The sequence below is a fragment of the Oncorhynchus nerka genome, unplaced genomic scaffold (assembly GCF_034236695.1).
Source record: "Oncorhynchus nerka isolate Pitt River unplaced genomic scaffold, Oner_Uvic_2.0 unplaced_scaffold_832, whole genome shotgun sequence".
Classification (NCBI taxonomy): Eukaryota; Metazoa; Chordata; class Actinopteri; order Salmoniformes; family Salmonidae; genus Oncorhynchus; species Oncorhynchus nerka.
In genome coordinates, this window is record NW_027040437.1 from 135,001 (window position 1) to 159,063 (window position 24,063).

General features: G+C 45.2%; 2 protein-coding genes across 2 annotated transcripts in view; both read right to left on the minus strand.

The window, feature by feature from the left end:
- Window positions 1–8,535: 8,535 nt before the first annotated feature.
- Window positions 8,536–24,063, minus strand: part of LOC135571042 (NACHT, LRR and PYD domains-containing protein 12-like) — a gene marked incomplete at its 3' end in the record, with an annotated part of 106,640 nt that continues 91,112 nt past the window's right edge. Inside the window, 2 exon segments of the mRNA XM_065016854.1 lie at window positions 8,536–8,704; window positions 13,613–13,786. Of these exon segments, the coding sequence (XP_064872926.1) occupies window positions 8,536–8,704; window positions 13,613–13,786 (343 nt within the window).
- On the minus strand, window positions 14,069–16,666 carry LOC135571045 (NLR family CARD domain-containing protein 3-like). Its single transcript, XM_065016857.1, has 3 exons — window positions 16,590–16,666; window positions 16,232–16,460; window positions 14,069–15,864 (listed from the first exon to the last, which is right to left on the minus strand). Exons 2-3 carry the CDS (start codon window positions 16,458–16,460, stop codon window positions 14,069–14,071), a joined length of 2,025 nt encoding a protein of 674 aa, XP_064872929.1. The 5' UTR covers window positions 16,590–16,666.

A 24,063-nucleotide genomic window follows, 5' to 3' on the forward strand; every position in this document is an offset into this window, starting at 1 on the left:
GTGTGTGTGTGTGTGTGTGTGTGTGTGTGTGTGTGTGTGTGTGTGTGTGTGAGTCCAGTGTGTGTGTGGATCCAGTGTGTGAGTCCAGTGTGTGTGTATCCAGTGTGTGTGTGTGTGTGTGTGTTTGTCCAGTGTGTGTGTGTGTGTGTGAGTCCAGTGTGTGTGTGTGTGTTTGTCCAGTGTGTGTGTGTGTGTGAGTCCAGTGTGTGTGTATCCAGTGTGTTTGTGTGTGTTTGTCCAGTGTGTGTGTGTGTGTGTGAGTCCAGTGTGTGTATTCAGTGTGTGTCTGTGTGTGTCAGTCCAGTGTGTGTGTGTATCCAGTGTGTGTGTGTGTGTGTGTGTGAGTCCAGTGTGTGTGTGTATCCAGTGTGTGTATTATTTACAGGTTATTATTGTGTGTGTGTGTGTGTGTCATGTTATTTTAGGGACACTGAGGAGTCATCACCCCAAACCCTAAACCCTGGATAGAGGGGCTCAGTGAATGTGGAGGTGAATGTGTACAGGTGGGTCAGTGTGTCAGAGGAGGCTCTATAGAAGGACAGAGTGCCGGCTGGCCAGTCCAGATACACTCCTACTCTGTGGGAGCTGGAGGAGGGGACGTCTATGGTAGTGAGATTATTATTGTGACAGGCAGAGTAACTGTTGTAAGAGCAGAACAGACTCCAGGACTTGTCATTCCATCCAAGCCAACAGTCCTTAACCCCTCCTCTCCTGCTGATTCCTTTATATGTCACTCCTATATCAGCCCCCATTCTCCCACTCCACTCTACCTCATAGTAACAGCGCCCAGTCAGACCCTCTCTACACAGCACCTGTCTACAGCCCTCAAATCTCTCTGGGTGATCAGGATACGGCTGCTCCTCTCTCCTCCATGTCACCTTTCTGTTCTCCTCAGACAGAGAGAGGAGTCTGTTTACTGTGTTTGGGTCCAGTGTGAGATCACAGACATCTGATGGATGAAACCAGACACAATATTAGAAATCATCATCATTCACATTAGAACGTTAACTCACTTTTCACTAATTCATTTAATGTAGATGTTTCTAGGTATCAAAAGGAGAAGTTAAGGTAACTTGAGACTTGTTGAATGATCATATGTTATACTGTATGGTAATATAAAACACACTTATTCCCATTAATTACACACACACACATTTTCAAAACAACTCTGTAATCTTTGGTGTCCCTGATTTCTGCTTCTGTAGAACTACAGCTGATATTTAATATGACCAAGTCAGTAATGATTGTGGTCTTTGACTTTGACTTAACTTGAATTAAGACTTATTCTTATGTCATGTTATGTCTTGTCCCTGTGCTTTCCCTTCTCTTCGTTTCCCCCTGCTGGTCGTATTGGTTACTCTCTCTCTCTCTATCGTTCCGTTCCTGCTCCCAGCTGTTCCTCATTCTCCTAACGACCTCGTTTACTCTCTCACACCTGTCCCCTCTTTTGCCCTCTGATTAAGTCTCTATTTCTCTCTCTGTTTCTGCTTCTGTCCTTGTCGGATTCTTGTTTGCTTTGCCCTTGTCCCGTCCTGTCGTAATCTGCCTCTTCATCAGATGCTGCGTGTGAGCAGGTGTCTCTGTCCTCTACGGCCCGCGCCTACCCAGAGGGACCTGCAGTCGGTTGCCGCTAGCCCTGCAATTCTCCTCTACTACTAGAAGGAGGACTCTCCTGCAAAGATAGAGGATTTATGTTTTCCCTGTTTGGACATCTCCTGTAAAGATTGAGGATTTATGTTTTCCCTGTTTGGACATTAAAGGACTCTGTTTCTGTTGAATCGCTGTTGGGTCCTCACTCATCTGCATAACAGAAGAATCCGACCAAGAATGGACCCAGCGACTTCGGATCCTCTCTACTCAGCCGTCGAGATCCAGGGAGCGATGCTAGGCAGACACGAGCAGGAATTGTCTGCTGCTCGACATGCCGTTGAGACCCTGGCCGCCCAAGTCTCCGACCTCTCGAAACATATTCACAATCTCCGCCTTGATCCACCGGCTACTTCCAGGGCTTCCGAGTCTCCGGAGCCCAGAATTAATAACCCACCGTGTTACTCTGGGGAGCCCACTGAATGCCGCTCGTTCCTCACCCAGTGTGATATTGTGTTCTCTCTCCAGCCCAACACGTACTCCAGGGGTACAGTTCGTATCGCCTACGTCATATCTCTCCTTACAGGACGGGCTCGTGAGTGGGGCACGGCAATCTGGGAGGCAAGGGCTGAGTGTACTAACCAGTATCAGAACTTTAAGGAGGAGATGATACGGGTTTTTGATCGTTCAGTTTTTGGGAAAGAAGCTTCCAGGGCCCTGTCTTCCCTATGTCAAGGGAATCGATCCATAACGGACTACTCTATAGAGTTTCGCACTCTTGCTGCCTCCAGTGACTGGAACGAGCCGGCGTTGCTCGCTCGTTTTCTGGAGGGTCTCCACGCGGAGGTAAAGGATGAGATTCTCTCCCGGGAGGTTCCTTCCAGCGTGGATTCTTTGATTGAACTCGCTATTCGTATAGAACGACGGGTAGATCTTCGTCACCGAGCTCGTGGAAGAGAGCTCGCGTTATCCGTTTCCCCCTCTCCGCATCACTACCATCTTCCTCCAGTGGCTCAGGTGCTGAGCCCATGCAGCTGGGGGTATTCGCATCTCGACTAAGGAGAGGGAACGGAGAATCACCAACCGCCTCTGTCTCTATTGCGGTTCCGCTGGTCATTTTGTCATTTCATGTCCAGTAAAGCCAGAGCTCATCAGTAAGCGGAGGGCTACTGGTGAGCGCTACTACTCAGGTCTCTCCTTCAAGATCCTGTACTACCTTGTCGGTCCATCTACGCTGGACCGGTTCGGCAGCTTCCTGCAGTGCCTTGATAGACTCTGGGGCGGAGGGCTGTTTTATGGACGAAGCCTGGGCTCGGGAACATGACATTCCTCTCAGACAGTTAGGGGAGCCCACGGCCATGTTCGCCTTGGATGGTAGTCCTCTCCCCAGTATTCAGCGTGAAACGCTACCTTTAACCCTCACTGTCTCTGGTAATCATAGCGAAACCATTTCTTTTTTGATTTTTCGTTCACCTTTTTCACCTGTTGTTTTGGGCCATCCCTGGCTAATGTGTCATAATCCTTCTATTAATTGGTCAAGTAATTCTATCCTCTCCTGGAACGTCTCTTGTCATGTGAAATGTTTAATGTCTGCTATCCCTCCTGTTTCTTCTGCCCCCTCTTCACAGGAGGAGCCTGGTGATTTGACAGGGGTGCCGGAGGAATATCATGATCTGCGCACGGTCTTCAGTCGGTCCAGGGCCACCTCCCTTCCTCCTCACCGGTCGTATGATTGTAGTATAGATCTCCTTCCGGGTACCACTCCCCCCCGGGGTAGTCTATATTCTCTGTCGGCTCCCGAACGTAAGGCTCTCGAAGATTATTTGTCTGTAGCTCTCGACGCGGTACCGTAGTCCCTTCCTCCTCTCCCGCCGGAGCGGGTTTTTTTGTTAAGAAAAAGGACGGGACCCTGCGCCCCTGCGTGGATTATCGAGGGCTGAATGACATAACGGTTAAGAATCGTTATCCGCTTCCCCTTATGTCTTCAGCCTTCGAGATCCTGCAGGGAGCCAGGTTTTCACTAAGTTGGACCTTCGTAACGCTTACCATCTCGTGCGCATCAGGGAGGGGACGAGTGGAAAACGGCGTTTAACACTCCGTTAGGGCATTTTGAATACCGGGTTCTGCCGTTCGGTCTCGCTAACGCTCCAGCTGTCTTTCAGGCATTAGTGAATGATGTACTGAGAGACATGCTGAACATCTTTGTTTTCGTTTACCTTGACGATATCCTGATTTTTTCACCGTCACTCCAGATTCATGTTCAGCACGTTCGACGTGTCCTCCAGCGCCTTTTAGAGAATTGTCTTTATGTGAAGGCTGAGAAGTGCGCTTTTCATGTCTCCTCCGTCACATTTCTCGGTTCTGTTATTTCCGCTGAAGGCATTCAGATGGATTCCGCTAAGGTCCAAGCTGTCAGTGATTGGCCCGTCCCTAAGTCACGTGTCGAGCTGCAGCGCTTTCTCGGTTTCGCGAATTTCTATCGTCGTTTCATTCGTAATTTCGGTCAGGTGGCAGCGCTCCTCTCACAGCCCTTACTTCTGTCAAGACGTGCTTTAAGTGGTCCGTTTCCGCCCAGGGGAGCTTTTGATCTCCTCAAGAAGCGTTTTACATCCGCTCCTATCCTTGTTACACCTGACGTCTCTAGACAGTTCATTGTCGAGGTTGACGCGTCAGAGGTGGGCGTGGGAGCCATTCTGTCCCAGCGCTCCCATTCTGACGATAAGGTCCATCCTTGCGCGTATTTTTCTCATCGCCTGTCGCCGTCGGAACGTAACTATGATGTGGGAAACCGCGAACTGCTCGCCATCCGCTTAGCCCTAGGCGAATGGCGACAGTGGTTGGAGGGGCGACCGTTCCTTTTGTCGTTTGGACTGACCATAAGAACCTTGAGTACATCCGTTCTGCCAAACGACTTAATGCGCGTCAGGCTCGTTGGCGCTGTTTTTCGCTCGTTTGAGTTCGTTATTTCTTATCGTCCGGGCTCAAAGAACACCAAGCCTGATGCTTTGTCCCGTCTCTTCAGTTCTTCAGTAGCCTCCACCGACCCCGAGGGGATTCTCCCTGAGGGGCGTGTTGTCGGGTTGACTGTCTGGGGAATTGAGAGGCAGGTAAAGCAAGCACTCACTCACACTCCGTCGCCGCGCGCTTGTCCTAGGAACCTTCTTTTCGTTCCCGTTCCTACTCGTCTGGCCGTTCTTCAGTGGGCTCACTCTGCCAAGTTAGCCGGCCATCCCGGCGTTCGGGGTACGCTTGCTTCTATTCGCCAGCGTTTCTGGTGGCCCACTCAGGAGCGTGACACGCGTCGTTTCGTGGCTGCTTGTTCGGACTGCGCGCAGACTAAGTCCGGTAACTCTCCTCCTGCCGGCCGTCTCAGACCGCTTTCCATTCCCTCTCGACCGTGGTCTCACATCGCCTTAGACTTTATTACCGGTCTTCCTTCGTCAGCGGGGAAGACTGTTATTCTAACGGTTGTCGATAGGTTCTCTAAGGCGGCTCATTTTATTCCCCTCGCTAAACTCCCTTCTGCTAAAGAGACGGCACAAATCATCATTGAGAATGTTTTCAGAATTCATGGCCTTCCGTCAGACGCCGTTTCGGACAGGGGTCCGCAATTCACGTCTCAATTTTGGAGGGAGTTTTGCCGTTTGATTGGGGCTTCCGTCAGTCTCTCTTCCGGTTTTCACCCCCAGTCTAACGGTCAAGCAGAACGGGCCAATCAGACGATTGGTCGCATCTTACGCAGTCTTTCTTTTCGAAACCCTGCGTCTTGGGCAGAACAGCTCCCTGGGCAGAATACGCTCACAACTCGCTTCCTTCGTCTGCGACCGGGCTATCTCCTTTTCAGAGTAGCCTCGGGTACCAGCCTCCTCTGTTCTCGTCCCAGCTCGCCGAGTCCAGCGTCCCCTCCGCTCAGGCTTTTGTCCAACGTTGTGAGCGCACCTGGAGGAGGGTCAGGTCTGCACTTTGCCGTTATAGGGCGCAGACTGTGAGAGCCGCTAATAAGCGTAGGACTAAGAGTCCTAGGTATTGTCGCGGTCAGAGAGTATGGCTCTCCACTCGTAACCTTCCCCTTATGACAGCTTCTCGCAAGTTGACCCCGCGGTTCATTGGTCCGTTCCGTATTTCTCAGGTCGTTAATCCTGTCGCAGTGCGACTTCTTCTTCCGTGACATCTTCGTCGCGTCCACCCGGTCTTCCATGTCTCCTGTGTCAAGCCTTTTCTTCGCCCCGTTCGTCTTCCTCCCCCCCCGTCCTTGTCGAGGGCGCACCTATCTACAGGGTTCGGAAGATTATGGACATGCGTCCTCGGGGCCGTGGTCATCAGTACCTAGTGGATTGGGAGGGTTACGGTCCTGAGGAAAGGAGTTGGGTTCCATCTCGGGACGTGCTGGACCGTTCGCTGATCGATGATTTCCTCCGTTGCCGCCAGGTTTCCTCCTCGAGTGCGCCAGGAGGCGCTCGGTGAGTGGGGGTACTGTCATGTTATGTCTTGTCCCTGTGCTTTCCCTTCTCTTCGTTTCCCCTGCTGGTCGTATTGGTACTCTCTCTCTCTCTATCGTTCCGTTCCTGCTCCCAGCTGTTCCTCATTCTCCTAACGACCTCGTTTACTCTCTCACACCTGTCCCCTCTTTTGCCCTCTGATTAAGTCTCTATTTCTCTCTCTGTTTCTGCTTCTGTCCTTGTCGGATTCTTGTTTGCTTTGCCCTTGTCCCGTCCTGTCGTAATCTGCCTCTTCATCAGATGCTGCGTGTGAGCAGGTGTCTCTGTCCTCTACGGCCCGCGCCTACCCAGAGGGACCTGCAGTCGGTTGCCGCTAGCCCTGCAATTCTCCTCTACTACTAGAAGGAGGACTCTCCTGCAAAGATAGAGGATTTATGTTTTCCCTGTTTGGACATCTCCTGTAAAGATTGAGGATTTATGTTTTCCCTGTTTGGACATTAAAGGACTCTGTTTCTGTTGAATCGCTGTTGGGTCCTCACTCATCTGCATAACATCTTAGTCATATTCTTCACAGCAGTCAACACTCACATTTTCTAAGCCCAGGTTTCATTCTGTTCTCTCCACCATGTTCCACACTGTAGCGGTAAGCAGAAGAACAGACAGTCATTGAGGGATGCAAATGTTTGTCTGTGTGTGTGTGTCCAGCGTGTGTGTGTCCAGTGTGTGTGTGTCCAGTGTGTGTTTATCCAGCGTGTGTGTTTATCCAGTGTGTGTGTGTGTCCAGTGTGTGTGTGTCCAGTGTGTGTTTATCCAGTGTGTGTGTGTGTCCAGTGTTTGTTTGTCCAGTGTGTATGAGTGTCCAGTGTTTTGTGTGTGTGTGAGTCCAGTGTGTGTGTGTGTCCTGTGTGTGTGTCCAGTGTGTGTGTGTCCAGTGTGTGTGTGTCCAGTGTGTGTGTGTGTGTCCAGTGTGTGTGTGTGTGTGTCCAGTGTGTGTGTGTGTGTGTGTGTCCAGTGTGTGTGTCCAGTGTGTGTGTGTGTGTCCAGTGTGTGTGTGTGTGTGTGTGTGTGTCCAGTGTGTATGTGTGTGTGTTTGTGTGTGTGCACTGCGTGTGTGTACTGTGTGTGTGTGTGTGTCCAGTGTGTGTGTGTCCAGTTTGTCTGTGTGTGTCCAGTGTGTGTGTGTGTGTCCAGTGCTTGCATGTGTGTGTGTTTGTGTGTACTGTGTGTGTGTGTGTATGTGTGAGTCCAGTGTGTGTTTGTGTGTGAATGTTTGTGTGTGTGTGAGTGTTTGTGTGTGTGTGTGTGAGTCCTGTGTGTGTCCAGTGTGTGTGTGTGTGTCCGTGTGTGTGAGTGTGTACTGTGTGTGTACTGTGTGTGTGTGTGTGTGTCCAGTGTGTGTCTGTATGTGTGTGTCCAGTGTGTGTTTGTCCAGTGTGTGTTTGTGTGTGAGTGTTTGTGTGTGTGAGTCCTGTGTGTCCAGTGTGTGTCCAGTGTGTGTGTGTGTCCAGTGTGTGTGTCCCCAGTGTGTGAATCCAGTGTGTGAGTCCAGTGTGTGTGTGTTTGTCCAGTGTGTGTGTGAGTGTTTGTGTGTGTGAATCCAGTGTGTCCAGAGATTGAGAGATTTACACACTGAACTCACTGAACACTGAACACACACACACATACTTTGTGTGTGTGTGTCCGTGTGTGTTTGTGTGTGTGTACTGTGTGTGTGAGTGTGTACTGTGTGTGTACTGTGTGTGTGTGTGTGTGTGTGTGTGTGTGTGTGTGAGTCCAGCGTGTGTGTGTCCAGTGTGTGTCTGTATGTGTGTGTCCAGTGTGTGTTTGTCCAGTGTGTGTTTGTGTGTGAGTGTTTGTGTGTGTGAGTCCTGTGTGTCCAGTGTGTGTCCAGTGTGTGTGTGTGTCCAGTGTGTGTGTGTCCCCAGTGTGTGAATCCAGTGTGTGAGTCCAGTGTGTGTGTGTTTGTCCAGTGTGTGTGTGAGTGTTTGTGTGTGTGAATCCAGTGTGTCCAGAGATTGAGAGATTTACACACTGAACTCACTGAACACTGAACACACACACACATACTTTGTCCAAGTGGTGGTAATAATGTTTGTCTTAACTAGCCTGATAAGTCAAACATGTCTGATATGAACATTGACATAAACCCTCTACATACTTGAGTTTCTCCAGTCTGCAGTGTGGATCCTCCAGTCCAGCAGAGAGCAGTCTGACTCCTGAGTCTCCTGGGTGATTGTAGCTCAGGTCCAGCTCTCTCAGGTGTGAGGGGTTTGACCTCAGAGCTGAGACCAGAGAAGCACAGCCTTCCTCTGTGACTCCACAGCCTGACAGCCTGCAAAGAGTCAAATCATATTAAATCACACTGATATTCTTTGGTGGTGAAAATAGTGACAGTATATTTTTTCAACATATTCACATATATGGTGTGGACTATGTGTGTCTGGTAAACACATGTGGATCTGGTGAACAGTTATCACTTGTTGACCAACTACAGGAATACTGACCTCAGAGTCTCCAGTTTACAGTGGGGATTCTCCAGTCCAGCAGAGAGCAGCTTCACTCCTGAATCCTTCAGGTCATTGTTACTCAGGTCCAGCTCTCTCAGGTGTGAGGGGTTTGAACTGAGAACTGAGGCCAACACTTCACAGGATGTGTCTGTGAGTTTACAGACAGTGAGTCTGCCAACACAGAAGAAATACAATGACAGACAGGATGTATTAAAATATTTCGCTTAGCTTTCTCTGCTTACACTGTAACCTCTGCACAAATAACGTGTTGGGTTTAGCCTCAGACCAGAGAGGCACAGCCTAGAAATGACACATTTTCCAAGTATTGCTTGTAGATAGAAAGATGCATATTAACAAATATTATAGTAGACTGACCAGACCAGTTTAAAAATCAGTATCAGTCAAAAGACAGACAGTGAGGAATCAGATGTAGATTGTATTGAGTATACAGTCCACACCATATCTGTTTAGACAGTGAGGTATCAGATTTAGATTATATTGAGTATACAGTCCACACCATATCTATTTAGACAGTGAAGCTAACATTTTAAATGTGGCTCTATACTCCAACATTTTGGATTTGAGGTCAAATGTTTCATATGAGGTGACAGTTTATAATGTAACCTTTAATTTGAGGGTATTTTAATACATATCTGTTTCACTATTAAAAATGAAAACAATTTATGTTTCCAGTCTCCCCATTTGAAGAAGTCTTAAGTATTCTGAACAATTCACTCATAGTGTATTAAAATAGTCAAAAATGTAGTTTTTTGTCGTAAACTCGTTGGTTGCATTTGCAGTTTGTTTTGGTTGTGTTTTTGGTTGTGTTTTCCCAATAATAAAATGGTGGATGATGAGTGGAGTAACTTTTCTGTCTAAGAGAGTAGATAACATGTTTCTAAACAATAATAAATTAATCCTGATGATGTCATGATTAAGAAAAACCATTAAAGAATCATGAATAATAATGAGTGAGAAAGTTACAGAGGCTACAACAAAACATGCTAACCTCTCACCATTACCAATAACAGAGGCTACAACAAAACATGCTAACCTCTCACCATTACCAATAACAGAGGCTACAACAAAACATACTAACCTCTCACCATTACCAATAACAGAGGATACAACAAAACATGCTAACCTCTCACCATTACCAATAACAGAGGCTACAACAAAACATACTAACCTCTCACCATTACCAATAACAGAGGCTACAACAAAACATGCTAACCTCTCACCATTACCAATAACAGAAGCTACAACAAAACATGCTAACCTCTCACCATTACCAATAACAGAGACTACAACAAAACATACTAACCTCTCACCATTACCAATAACAGAGGCTACAACAAAACATGCTAACCTCTCACCATTACCAATAACAGAGGCTACAACAAAACATGCTAACCTCTCACCATTACCAATAACAGAGGCTACAACAAAACATGCTAACCTCTCACCATTACCAATAACAGAGACTACAACAAAACATACTAACCTCTCACCATTACCAATAACAGAGACTACAACAAAGCATGCTAACCTCTCACCATTACCAATAACAGAGGCTACAACAAAACATGCTAACCTCTCACCATTACCAATAACAGAGACTACAACAACACATGCTAACCTCTCACTATTACCAATAACAGAGGCTACAACAAAACATGCTAACCTCTCACTATTACCAATAACAGAGGCTACAACAAAACATGCTAACCTCTCACCATTACCAATAACAGAGACTACAACAAAACATGCTAACCCAGACATGGGCAAACTACGGCCCGCGGGCCACATACGGCCCGTTAGGCTTTTTAATCCGGCCCGCCGAACTTGTCCAAATTATAGTAAAAACCTCCTTTTTTCCCCTTTCCCTGCAATGCCGACGTTTCCCCAATAGATGGCGCACTCAAAACACATTGACCGTTGTTGGAGTGGCGCGTATTTCTCTTTATTTCACTTTAATTTTCACTTCGTTTCACGTCACCATTAAGCCCTTCTGTGAAAATGAGCGGACCAAAGAGAAGGAAAGTGGACAGCGAATGCCGAGTGTTTAATAAGGAGTGGACAACAAAATACTTCTTCACTGAAGTCCGATCAACGGCTGTATGTCTGATATGCCAAGAAGCTGTTGCGGTTTTCAAAGAGTACAATATCAGCCGTCACTTTGCCACGAAGCATGCAAACTATGCTAGCAAGCAGTCAACACAAGAACGGGCGGCTACTGCTCAGAGGTTGGCAGGACAGTGACTCGCCGCGTGGAACTGATTGACGAAGATATAGTCAGCGAGTTAAACAAAAAGGCGGAGTCCTTTAAGTTATATTCACTAGCACTGGATGAAAGTAACGACATAAAAGACACTGCTCAGCTCCTAATTTTTATCCGAGGGATTAACGACAGTTTTGAGATAACGGAGGAGCTTTTGAGCATGGAATCACTGAAAGGGAAAACGCGAGGAGAGGACTTATATGAACAGGTGTCTGCTGTCATCGAGAGAATGAAGCTACCTTGGAGTAAACTTGCCAATGTCACCACGGATGGATCGCCAAATTTAACTGGAAAAAACATCGGGCTGCTGAAAAGAATCCAGGATAAAGTGAAAGAAGAAAACCCTGACCAGGATGTTATTTTACTTCACTGCATCATTCATCAGGAGTCTCTGTGTAAGTCTGTATTGCAGCTTAATCACGTCGTGGATCCAGTTGTAAAACTTGTTAACTTCATACGAGCAAGGGGACTTAATCATCGTCAGTTCATTACGTTCCTGGAAGAAACTAATGCGGATCACCAGGACCTAATTTACCACTCTCGCGTCCGCTGGTTAAGTTTGGGGAAAGTGTTTCAACGAGTCTGGGAGCTCAAAGACGAGATTCGCTCATTTTTTAATTTAATGGGGAAATCCGAAGAATTCCCAGAGCTGAGCGACACAAACTGGCTTTGTGACTTTGCGTTTGCTGTGGACATATTTTCACACATGAATGAGCTGAACGTGAAGCTACAGGGGAAAGATCAGTTTGCGCACGACATGTACACAAATGTGAGAGCCTTCAAATCCAAGCTGGTTTTATTCTCCAGGCAAATGTCAAACAAATCTTTCGCACATTTCCCCACACTAGCCGTGCAGAAAGAGGCCGCCCGAAATGCGAAGAAATACTGCAAATCACTGGACGATCTGCACAGAGAATTTTGCCGTCGGTTCTGTGATTTTGAAAAAATTGACAAGTCACTTCAACTGGTGTCCTGTCCCCTGTCACAAGACCCCGAATCAGCACCGCAGGAGCTGCAATTGGAACTGATCGATCTTCAGTCTGACTCCGTCTCAAAGGAGAAGTTCAAGTCTCTTAAACTGAATGACTTTTACGCTTCACTTAACGAGACCGCGTTTCCAAACCTCCGGAGGACTGCGCAGAAGATGCTGGTGTTGTTTGGCTTGAGCAGACGTTTAGCGTCATGAAAATCAACAAAGCCCATCACAGATCCAAGTTAACTGACCAACACCTCAGATCTGTCCTGAGAATTGCCACAACAAAACTAACTCCAGACTTTGATGCACTGGCAAAAAAGGGAGACCAACAACACTGTTCCCACTGAAATGGTGAGTTTTTCTGCTGTGTTATGAAAAAATGCATATGGAATGTTTGGAAGTGCGTCTTTTAATTAAGAGCCATGCGCATTTACGCACAGCAGCGGTACAGTAGCTTAATTAACACGCCGCACATCGCTCTTAATTTAAATTTAAATTTTCAGCTGCAGGTAGGATATTTAATACAGCCTATGTCTGTGTGCTTGGCAACGATACACGTGTACTGTTTGCGCGTGAAGGCGAGGGCGTCCGTGGCGAGTTTGTAGAGCGCGCGGTCAGGACAATCCATCCATGATTTTGCGGAGTTTAACACAAGTAGATATTATTGAGCTTGAGCATTTCGTTGTGTAATAATATGTTTTGAATGTTGAAAGTGATTCCATTTTTCAATAAATGTTGATTTCTTTAACTTTGCACCTTCGATTGAAACTTATTAAAAACAGACGCAATCTTGATAAATCACAGTGCGTATGTTATTTTAATCTATTTACATTTCCTCCTCCCAGTATCTGCGAAATAGTATGTAAATGCCATATCTTGCATATTCCTTGAGACAAATTTATTAACTGATAAGGGCTATTTTTCACATTTGAAAGACAGTTAATAAATTGGGTTGTAGTGTTCTTACTGTGCTATGAGGTTTGCACACACTACATTTAATGCTTTAGTATATCCGGCCCAAACACTCCCTCCAAATGCTCCTGGCCCGGCCCCTCTGTCAAATTTTAGAACCCATTGTGGCCCGCGAGTCAAAAAGTTTGCCCACCCCTGTGCTAACCTCTCACCATTACCAATAACAGAGACTACAACAAAACATGCTAACCTCTCACCATTACCAACAACAGAAACTACAACAAAACATACTAACCTCTCACCATTACCAATAACAGAGACTACAACAAAACATACTAACCTCTCACCATTACCAATAACAGAGACTACAACAAAACATGCTAACCTCTCACCATTACCAATAACAGAAACTACAACAAAACATACTAACCTCTCACCATTACCAATAACAGAGGCTACAACAAAACATGCTAACCTCTCACCATTACCAATAACAGAAACTACAACAAAACATGCTAACCTCTCACCATTACCAATAACAGAGGCTACAACAAAACATGTTAACCTCTCACCATTACCAATAACAGAAACTACAACAAAACATACTAACCTCTCACCATTACCAATAACAGAGGCTACAACAAAACATACTAACCTCTCACCATTACCAATAACAGAGACTACAACAAAACATGCTAACCTCTCACCATCAACCTCAAATAAAAGGTGACATTCTGTACTGTCACCTAATATGAAACATTGTATCTCAAATCCAAAATGCTGGAGCACCAACTGTAAAACTGTAAGCTTCACTGTCCAAACACATATGGTGTGGACTATGTGTGTCTGGTAAACACATGTGGATCTGGTGAACAGTTATCACTTGTTGACCAACTACAGGAATACTGACCTCAGAGTCTCCAGTTTACAGTGGGGATTCCCCAGTCCAGCAGAGAGCAGCTTCACTCCTGAATCCTTCAGGTCATTGTTACTCAGATCCAGCTCTCTCAGGTGTGAGGGGTTTGACTTCAGAGATGAGACCAGAGAAGCACAGCCTTCCTCTGTGACTCCACAGCCTGACAGCCTGACAAAGAGATCATCATGACTTCACAAACACACTGTTAATTTAACACCAGTAGTGTAGAAGGACAATGGTAGATGCATTTGGTTTATTCTCTCAAACAACATATAGATTCATCTTCCGTTTCCTAGAATTGTATGGTCATATTGTTATACTAATGTGAAAATCAATGCATTTATTCAATATGTTTTTCAATATAATATTATATACATATTATAATACATATTTTTCTCTCAACTGAATATTTCTTCCTGATGATTAGTTCTTATATGTCATTTTATTTACTCACAGAGCAGCTCTGGAGGCTTTGACCACTGGCAGCAGCCTCAGAAGACCTTCCTCTGATCTGGAGTATTTCTTCAGGTCAAACACATCCAGCTCCTTTTCTGAAGTCAGCAACACAAAGACCAGAGCTGACCACTGTGCAGGTGACAGTTTGGCTCTAGAGAGACTCCCTGATCTCAGGAATCTTTGGATCTCCTCCACTAGAGAATGGTCATTCAGTTCATTCAGACAGTGGAACAGATTGATGCTCCTCTCTGGAGAGAGATTCTCCCTGATCTTCTCCTTGATGTACTTGACTGTTTCTTCATGGCTCTGTGAGCTGCTTCTTGTCTTTGTCAGTAGACCTCGTAAGTGCTTCTGATTGGACTCCAGTGAGAGGCCCAGAAGGAAACGGAGGAAAAGGTCCAAGTTTCCTGTCTCACTTTGTAAGGCTTTATCCACAGCACTCTTGTAGAAAGTAACTTCAGGCTTGTCTCTGAACAGCGAAGCAAAGATGCTGGACTTTGTTTGCGGTTCGTCCATTAGATTCTCATTGTTGTTGATGAATGAGAGGAACACATATACAGCAGCCAGAAACTCCTGAATGCTCAGATGAACAAAGCAGTACACCTTGTCCTGGTACAGCCCACATTCCTCTTTAAAGAGCTGTGTGCACAATCCTGAGTACACGGAGGCTTCATTAACATCAATGCCAGCCTCTTTCAGGTCTTCTTCATAGAAAATCAGATTGCCATTCACAAGCTGTTGAAAAGCCAGTTTTCCCAATGACAGAATGCTCTCTTTATTCCAGTGTGGATCTGTCTCTTCTTTCCCAAGATACTTTTCATTCTTCTGTTTGGTATGAAACACCACAAGGTGTGTGTACATCTCAGTCAGAGTCTTGGGCATCTCTTCTCTCTTATGTTTCAGCATGTGTTCAAGGACTATTGCAGAAATCCAACAGAAGACTGGAATGTGGCACATAATGTGGAGGCTTCTTGATGTCTTTATGTGTGAGATGATTCTGCTGGCCAGGTCCTCATCCCTGAATCTCTTCCTGAAGTACTCCTCCTTCTGTGGGTCATTGAACCCTCGTACCTCTGTCACCTGGTCAACACACCCTGAAGGGATCTTATTGGCTGCTGCAGGTCGGGTAGTTATCCAGAGGAGAGCAGAGGGAAGCAGATTTCCCTTGATGAGATTTGTCAGCAGAACATCCACTGAGGTTGACTCTGTGACGTCCCAACAGATCTTGTTCTTCTGGAAGTCTAGGGGCAGTCGGCACTCATCCAGACCATCAAAGATGAACAGAACTTTGTACTTGTCGTAGTTTGAGATTCCTGATTGTTTGGTTTCCATTGAGAAGTGATTAAGAAGTTCAATGAAAGTGTGTTTGTCCTCTTTCATCAAATTCAGCTCCCGAAAAGGGAATGAAAATACAAATTGGACATCCTGATTTGCTTTTCCTTCAGCCCAGTCCAGAATGAACTTCTGCACAGAGACTGTTTTTCCAATGCCAGCGACTCCCTTTGTCAGCACAGTTCTGATAGGTTTGTCTTGTCCAGTTAAGGGTTTGAAGATGTCGTTACATTTGATTGCAGTCTCTGATCTTGCTTGTTTCCTGGTTGTTGTCTCAATCTGTCTCAGCTCATGTTCATTATTGACCTCTCCTGTTCCACCCTCTGTGATGTAGAGCTCTGTGTAGATCTTATTGAGAAGTGTTGGGTTTCCTTGTTTAGCGATCCCCTCAAATACACATTGAAACTTCTTCTTTAGATTAGATTTGAGTTCACGTTGGCAAATCACAGCAAGCTCATCTGAATGAAGAAATAACACAGAGGATATGTCTGTTTTAATGTCTACAGTATTGAAGGACTGTTATAAAGTTTTACATTATAATAATTTATTCTCTAAACTGACTGTATAAATGTGTAAATGTTTTCATAATGCATTACAGACTGGTGTGACTGATTATATTATTATTGGTATTATTGATGGTATTATTAATGTTCTCTCTCTAAATGAATCACCACAACACATCCCTGCTGCTACTTGATGAGGTCACTAGGTGTTGTGTTAAGGATGCTACAATATCATTGAGTTACACAGCTACTTTAGCTGTACTTTAGCTACAGCTTTTAAATGTTAAAAAACATCATTCAACATGAGGCAGACAGATCTTACATTTCTCCAGTGTGTCAGCAAGCTCCTTCTGGTTCATTTTCCTCAGGATGTGCAGTGTGATCTTCAGAGCCCCCTCTCTGGCACTGCTCTCCTGCTTCTCATCTTCAGAATCCACCACTTCCTTATCCTGCTTCTGACTCTCAAAGCCTTCTGGGAGTTCTGGACTAAGAATCCTCTTGAACATCTTCAGCTCGTTCTTCACAAATGTCATAATTTTATCTTCAAGCATCTGAAATAAATAAAGTAAATGAGTTAAGCAAGAGAATAAATGCTTTCTCATTAACACATTAATGAATGATTGACAGATCAACTTTACTTGAGGTAAACAAAAACAAATGTACATAACAGGACCACATACACTGAATATGGAGGCCAGGTCTGTTTGATGACTCTGGGAAGACTGACCACTGAGAATCTCTGACTCTGATCTCTCCTGTTGGTTTCTGTGGACAAAACATGAGATTACATCTCCTCATCCAGGGAGTGCACACACACACAGACAAAACATAAATCATATATCTCCCGTCAGGGTTTGTTTTTTTCGACAGAATAGAGTATTCTGTTAACTATTGTGTACTAATGATGGGCCTCTATGACATAAAAGTGACAGAGAAGATGTATGATGTCTTTAGGTGAAAGAGCATGAGTTCATGTTACCGTTGGAGAAATGGTTTTAGTTTTAGTTTGGAGCCTTAACCTTTCTATGTATCTGTTGTTCGTCATGTTGAAAGGGGTGTATCTTGGCTATAAAAGACCTTTGTGCTTTTGATTTATCACTCTCAACGGATAATTATAAATGGTGAATCATTGACAAGTCTAGGCTATTGCAAAGCTCGTATTATTAAAGATTTAGTTTAAGTGTAACTCTGACTTGTGTGATAAGTGTGTCTCTCCTCATTTGATAGTAAAGAAATTAACCACCACACTCCTCATCCAGGGAGTGCACACACACACACACACACACACACACACACACACACACACACACACACACACACACACACACACACACGAGGGAATGTTGTTTTTGTTTAATATTGTTTTAGGACTATGAAAATGGACAAAAGGATTAGCCTATGGATTATGAAAACAACAACAATAAATGGGAAAATGGGAGGAGAAATTACTAGAGACGGTGTTGTTTAACTCACTGACCAGGACCCATGAGTTCTTCTTACCTTTGTTCAGTAGAAAAGTCTCCCTCTCTAAACAGTATAGGTTGAAGCATAGACCGGTCACTCTTCATGGACACACAGCTGGGTACAGGGGAGGCTGGTCTCTCCTGCTTGATTGGGCTTCAACACAACAGAGACAAACATTACATCTCTCATCTACTCTGAGCTCAGATGGGGAAACAAGTTTCATTCCATAACGCTATATATCACTTTTCAGAAATGTTGGTAAATTAGCTTTTATTCTTTAAATAAATTGTGAAATATCTTGGTGTGTTTTTTCACTATCATGGCATTGGGTTGTTCAATGAAAGACATCACTTGATGGTTTCATTTCAGAGAGACAAAGAATCATGTTTTTTCCCTCAAAATGCTATTTAAATGCCTTTCCCAAACGTGACCAACCGGCTGAATTATGTCTTATGTTGCAAAACATGAAATGGTGTTTTTTTTTACATTGGATAAAATTAGAGATTAAAACACTACAGTTGAGGAACAATGGGAACGTAATTCTGCTTTGAAAGGTAAATAAAAAAGTTATATATATATATATATATATGTAAGGGATCAGAGGACCAATATGCGGCGTGGCTCTTTTAATAAGAAATAGTACACATGAACAACTGAATACAAAAAACAATAAACGACCGAAACCCGAAACAGTACCGTGTGGCGAAAAACACAGACACGGAAACAAACACCCACAAACACACAGTGAAACCAAGGCTACCTAAGTATGATTCTCAATCAGAGACAACTAATGACACCTGCCTCTGATTTAGAACCATACTAGGCCGAAACATAGAAATCCCCAAATCATAGAAAAACAAACATAGACTGCCCACCCCATATATATGTACAGTCGGAAGTTGACATACCAAATACATTTAAACTCAGTTTTTTTGCCATTTCTGACATTTAATCCCAGTAAAAATTCCCTGTTTTAGGTCAGTTAAGATCACCACTTTATTTTAAGAATGTGAAATGTCAGAATAATGGTATAGACAATGATTTATTTCAGCTTTTATTTATTTCATCACATTCTCAGTGGGGCATAAGTTTACATACACTCAATTAGTATTTGGTAGCAGTGTCTTTAAATTGTTTAAATTGGGTCAAATGTTTGGGTAGCCTTACACAAGCTTCCCACAATAAGTTGGGTGAATTTTGGCCCATTCCTCCTGACAGAGCTGGTGTAACCGAGTCAGGTTTGTAGGTCTCCTTGCACACGCTTTTTCAGTTCTATCCACATGTTTTCTGTAGGATTGAGGTCAGGGCTTTGTGATGGCCACTCCAATACCTTGACTTTTTGTCCTTAAGCCATTTTGCCACAACTTTGGAAGTATGCTTTGGGTAATTGTCCGTTTGGAAGACCCATTTGCGACCAAGCTTTAACTTCCTGACTGATGTTTAGAGATGTTGCTTCAATATATCCACATAATTTTCCTCCCTCATGATGCCATCTATTTTATGAAGTGCACCAGTCTCTCCTGCAGCAAAGCACCCCCACAACGTGATGCTGCCACCCCGTGCTTCAAAGTTGGAATGATGTTCTTCGGTTTGCAAGCATCCCCTTATTCCTCCAAACATAATGATGGTCATTATGGCCAAACAGTTCTATTTTTGTTTCATCAGACCAGAGGACATTTCTCCAAAAAGTATGATCTTTGTCCCCATGTGCAGTTGCAAACCGTAGTCTGGCTTTTTTATGGTGGTTTTGGAGCAGTAGCTTCTTCCTTGCTGAGCGGCCTTTCAGGTTATGTTGAAATAGGACAAGTTTTACTGTGGATATTGATGCTATTGTACCTGTGTCCTCCAGCATCTTCACAAGGTCCTATGCTGTTGTTCTGGAATTGATTTGCACTTTTCGCACATTCATCTCTAGGAGACAGAACGCGTCTCCTTCCTGAGCGGTATGGCGGCTGCATGGTCCCATGGTGTTTATACTTGCGTACTATTGTTTGTACAGATGAACGTGGTACCTTCAGGCATTTGGAAATGGCTCCCAAGGATGAACCAGACTTGTGGAGGTCCACAATTTGTTGGCTGATATCTGTAGATTTTCCATGATGTCAAGCAAAGAGGCACTGAGTTTAAAGGTAGGCCTTGAATTACATCCACAGGTACACCTGACTCAAATAATGTCAATTAGCTTATCAGATGCATCTAAAGCCATGACATAATTTTCTGGAATTTTCCAAGCTGTTTAAAGGTACAGTCAACTTAGTGTATGTAAACTTTTGACCCACTGCAATTGTGATACAGTGAATTATAAGTGAAATAATCTGTCTGTAAACGATTGTTGTGTATGTAAACTTCCGGAAGTCATTAAAACCCAATTGTTTACAGACAGATTATTTCACTTATAACTCACTGTATCACTCACTGTATCACAATTCCAAAATATAAAATCTTCTAGTTAATTTGATCACTTTTGGTGTCTGTCAGTTTCATTGTTTGTTATGCTATAAATGGTTATTTTATGTAAATTGATCAAATTAACTAGAAGATTTTATATTTTGAAATTCCGAGTAATTAATACTTTCGTAAGGAATTACACATTATTCAGTACTACTGCAGTTGCTCCATCCTTACCCATCTGTCTATCGCCTCCTTTGAATTCCATGCTGTCACAGTTACCAGCCCTTTCAAGCTTAACATCCTTATCATTTATCGCCCTCCAGGTTCCCTCGGAGAGTTCATCAATGAGCTTGATGCCTTGATAAGCTCCTTTCCTGAGGACGGCTCACCTCTCACAGTTCTGGGCGACTTTAACCTCCCCACGTCTACCTTTGACTCATTCCTCTCTGCCTCCTTCTTTCCACTCCTCTCCTCTTTTGACCTCACCCTCTCACCTTCCCCCCCTACTCACAAGGCAGGAAATACACTCGACCTCATCTTTACTAGATGCTGTTCTTCCACTAACCTCATTGCAACTCCCCTCCAAGTCTCCGACCACTACCTTGTATCCTTTTCCCTCTCGCTCTCATCCAACACCTCCCACACTGCCCCTACTCGGATGGTATCGCGCCGTCCCAACCTTCGCTCTCTCTCCCCCGCTACTCTCTCCTCTTCCATCCTATCATCTCTTCCCTCTGCTCAAACCTTCTCCAACCTATCTCCTGATTCTGCCTCCTCAACCCTCCTCTCCTCCCTTTCTGCATCCTTTGACTCTCTATGTCCCCTATCCTCCAGGCCGGCTCGGTCCTCCCCTCCCGCTCCGTGGCTCGACGACTCATTGCGAGCTCACAGAACAGGGCTCCGGGCAGCCGAGCGGAAATGGAGGAAAACTCGCCTCCCTGCGGACCTGACATCCTTTCACTCCCTCCTCTCTACATTTTCCTCTTCTGTCGCTGCTGCTAAAGCCACTTTCTACCACTCTAAATTCCAAGCATCTGCCTCTAACCCTAGGAAGCTCTTTGCAACCTTCTCCTCCCTCCTGAATCCTCCTCCCCCTCCCCCTCCTCCCTCTCTGCTGATGACTTCGTCAACCATTTTGAAAAGAAGGTCGACGACATCCGATCCTCGTTTGCTAAGTCAAACGACACCGCTGGTTCTGCTCACACTGCCCTACCCTGTGCTCTGACCTCTTTCTCCCCTCTCTCTCCAGATGAAATCTCGCGTCTTGTGACGGCCGGCCGCCCAACAACCTGCCCGCTTGACCCTGTCCCCTCCTCTCTTCTCCAGACCATTTCCGGTGACCTTCTCCCTTACCTCACCTCACTCATCAACTCATCCCTGACCGCTGGCTACGTCCCTTCCGTCTTCAAGAGAGCGAGAGTTGCACCCCTTCTGAAAAAACCTACACTCGATCCCTCCGATGTCAACAACTACAGACCAGTATCCCTTCTTTCTTTTCTCTCCAAAACTCTTGAAAGTGCCGTCCTTGGCCAGCTCTCCCGCTATCTCTCTCAGAATGACCTTCTTGATCCAAATCAGTCAGGTTTCAAGACTAGTCATTCAACTGAGACTGCTCTTCTCTGTATCACGGAGGCGCTCCGCACTGCTAAAGCTAACTCTCTCTCCTCTGCTCTCATCCTTCTAGACCTATCGGCTGCCTTCGATACTGTGAACCATCAGATCCTCCTCTCCACCCTCTCCGAGTTGGGCATCTCCGGCGCGGCCCATGCTTGGATTGCGTCCTACCTGACAGGTCGCTCCTACCAGGTGGCGTGGCGAGAATCTGTCTCCTCACCACGCGCTCTCACCACTGGTGTCCCCAGGTCTCTGTTCTAGGCCCTCTCCTATTCTCGCTATACACCAAGTCACTTGGCTCGGTCATAACCTCACATGGTCTCTCCTATCATTGCTATGCAGACGACACACAATTAATCTTCTCCTTTCCCCCCTCTGATGACCAGGTGGCGAATCGCATCTCTGCATGTCTGGCAGACATATCAGTGTGGATGACGGATCACCACCTCAAGCTGAACCTCGGCAAGACGGAGCTGCTCTTCCTCCCGGGAAGGACTGCCCGTTCCATGATCTCGCCATCACGGTTGACAACTCCATCGTGTCCTCCTCCCAGAGCGCTAAGAACCTTGGCGTGATCCTGGACAACACCCTGTCGTTCTCAACTAACATCAAGGCGGTGGCCCGTTCCTGTAGGTTCATGATCTACAACATCCGCAGAGTACGACCCTGCCTCACACAGGAAGCGGCGCAGGTCCTAATCCAGGCACTTGTCATCTCCCGTCTGGATTACTGCAACTCGCTGTTGGCTGGGCTCCCTGCCTGTGCCATTAAACCCTACAACTCATCCAGAACGCCGCAGCCCGTCTGGTGTTCAACCTTCCCAAGTTCTCTCACGTCACCCGCTCCTCCGCTCTCTCCACTGGCTTCCAGTTGAAGCTCGCATCCGCTACAAGACCATGGTGCTTGCCTACGGAGCTGTGAGGGGAACGGCACCTCAGTACCTCCAGGCTCTGATCAGGCCCTACACCCAAACAAGGGCACTGCGTTCATCCACCTCTGGCCTGCTCGCCTCCCTACCACTGAGGAAGTACAGTTCCCGCTCAGCCCAGTCAAAACTGTTCGCTGCTCTGGCCCCCAATGGTGGAACAAACTCCCTCACGACGCCAGGACAGCGGAGTCAATCACCACCTTCCGGAGACACCTGAAACCCCACCTCTTTAAGGAATACCTAGGATAGGATAAAGTAAACCTTCTCCCCCCCTTAAAAGACTTAGATGCACTATTGTAAAGTGGCTGTTCCACTGGATGTCATAAGGTGAAAGCACCAATTTGTAAGTCGCTCTGGATAAGAGCGTCTGCTAAATGACTTAAATGTAAATGTAATAATTCCAATAGATGGCAGCATAAGACCACAAATGACATTTCAGAAGATTAGTTTAGTTTTCTCCTGGATACACCACCACTCCCCTCACAGGAAAACTCCTGTGTGCTTCTTTCTGTCCCTTTCCACACTGCTAACACAAGAGGAAACACTGAAAAAGCATTTAACAGATTACTGTGAAGTAATATAATGATGATTCATGTTTATTATTACCTGTTTTTATGCTCATGTTTTGAAATTATACTTCATTGATATAACGATTATCAATAAGCCTAAACATTAATTAATTAATTCACCTCTAGAAAAACGTTTTTTCCAGGTACATTCATTGAGTTTGAGTTTGAGTTTATTTTATTTTTACAGGGACAGTGCACATTAATCAACGTTTCAGTAAAAGTGCCGGTTTTAGCCAGCCGGTTAATTTTCAACCGCAGTCCCTGGGCAGGTTATTAAAAACAATTACAATATAGACAATAGCACCATAGAACAAGCAAGACATAGCAACATAGGACAAGCAAGACATAGCATACAGACAGAGCAACATAGAACAAAAAGCAGCAAAACAAAATTCATAAAAGCAACAAAGTGTTTCCACACCTCACAAGCTACAGACAACAGACAACATGGAAAGCGGCAACACACAGCTAGGGACCATGTTCACAAATCTGATTGACCTTTAGCCAGGTCTTCAAGCATTTTGTGAAAGTGTGATATGTGGTGCAGTTATGTGTGTCTGATGGCAGTGTATTCCAGACATGGGAAGCTCTCACAGAGAATGCAGATTTACTAAAGGTGCTTTTCCTTAGGGGAACTATACAGTCACCTCTCATGGCAGACCTTGTGGATCTGCTGCCATATGTCTGGGTTTTCTGTTTAACAAAAATATTGAGTGGAGGGGAGCCAGGCCATTAAGGATCTTGAATACAAGACATGCGTCGGTGTATTGCACAAGATTTTCCCAACTCAAGAGCTCATGCTTTCTAAGGATGTGACAATGATGATGGCTATTGGGCTTCCTATCAAGCACTTTGAGAGCCTGTTTGTAGACAGACTGAATAGGTTTTAATGTTGTACAGCAAGCTTGGGCCCAACTAGTCAAGCAGTATGTTAAGTGGGGGAGTATCATAGAATTGAAGTACAGTTTTGCTACCTCTGTAGTCAAACAATTTCGTATAAATCGGAAATTAGCTAGGTTGAATTTGGTTATTTGAATTACCTTTTTCACATGCTTTTTAAAAGAGAGGAGTTAGGAGTGGGTTTGTTAGGAGTGTTTATCAGACCATGTGGACACCTCCTAGTGGTCGGGTCATTAGGAGTTTTAATCAGACCATGTGGACACCTAGTGGTCTGGTCATTAGGAATGT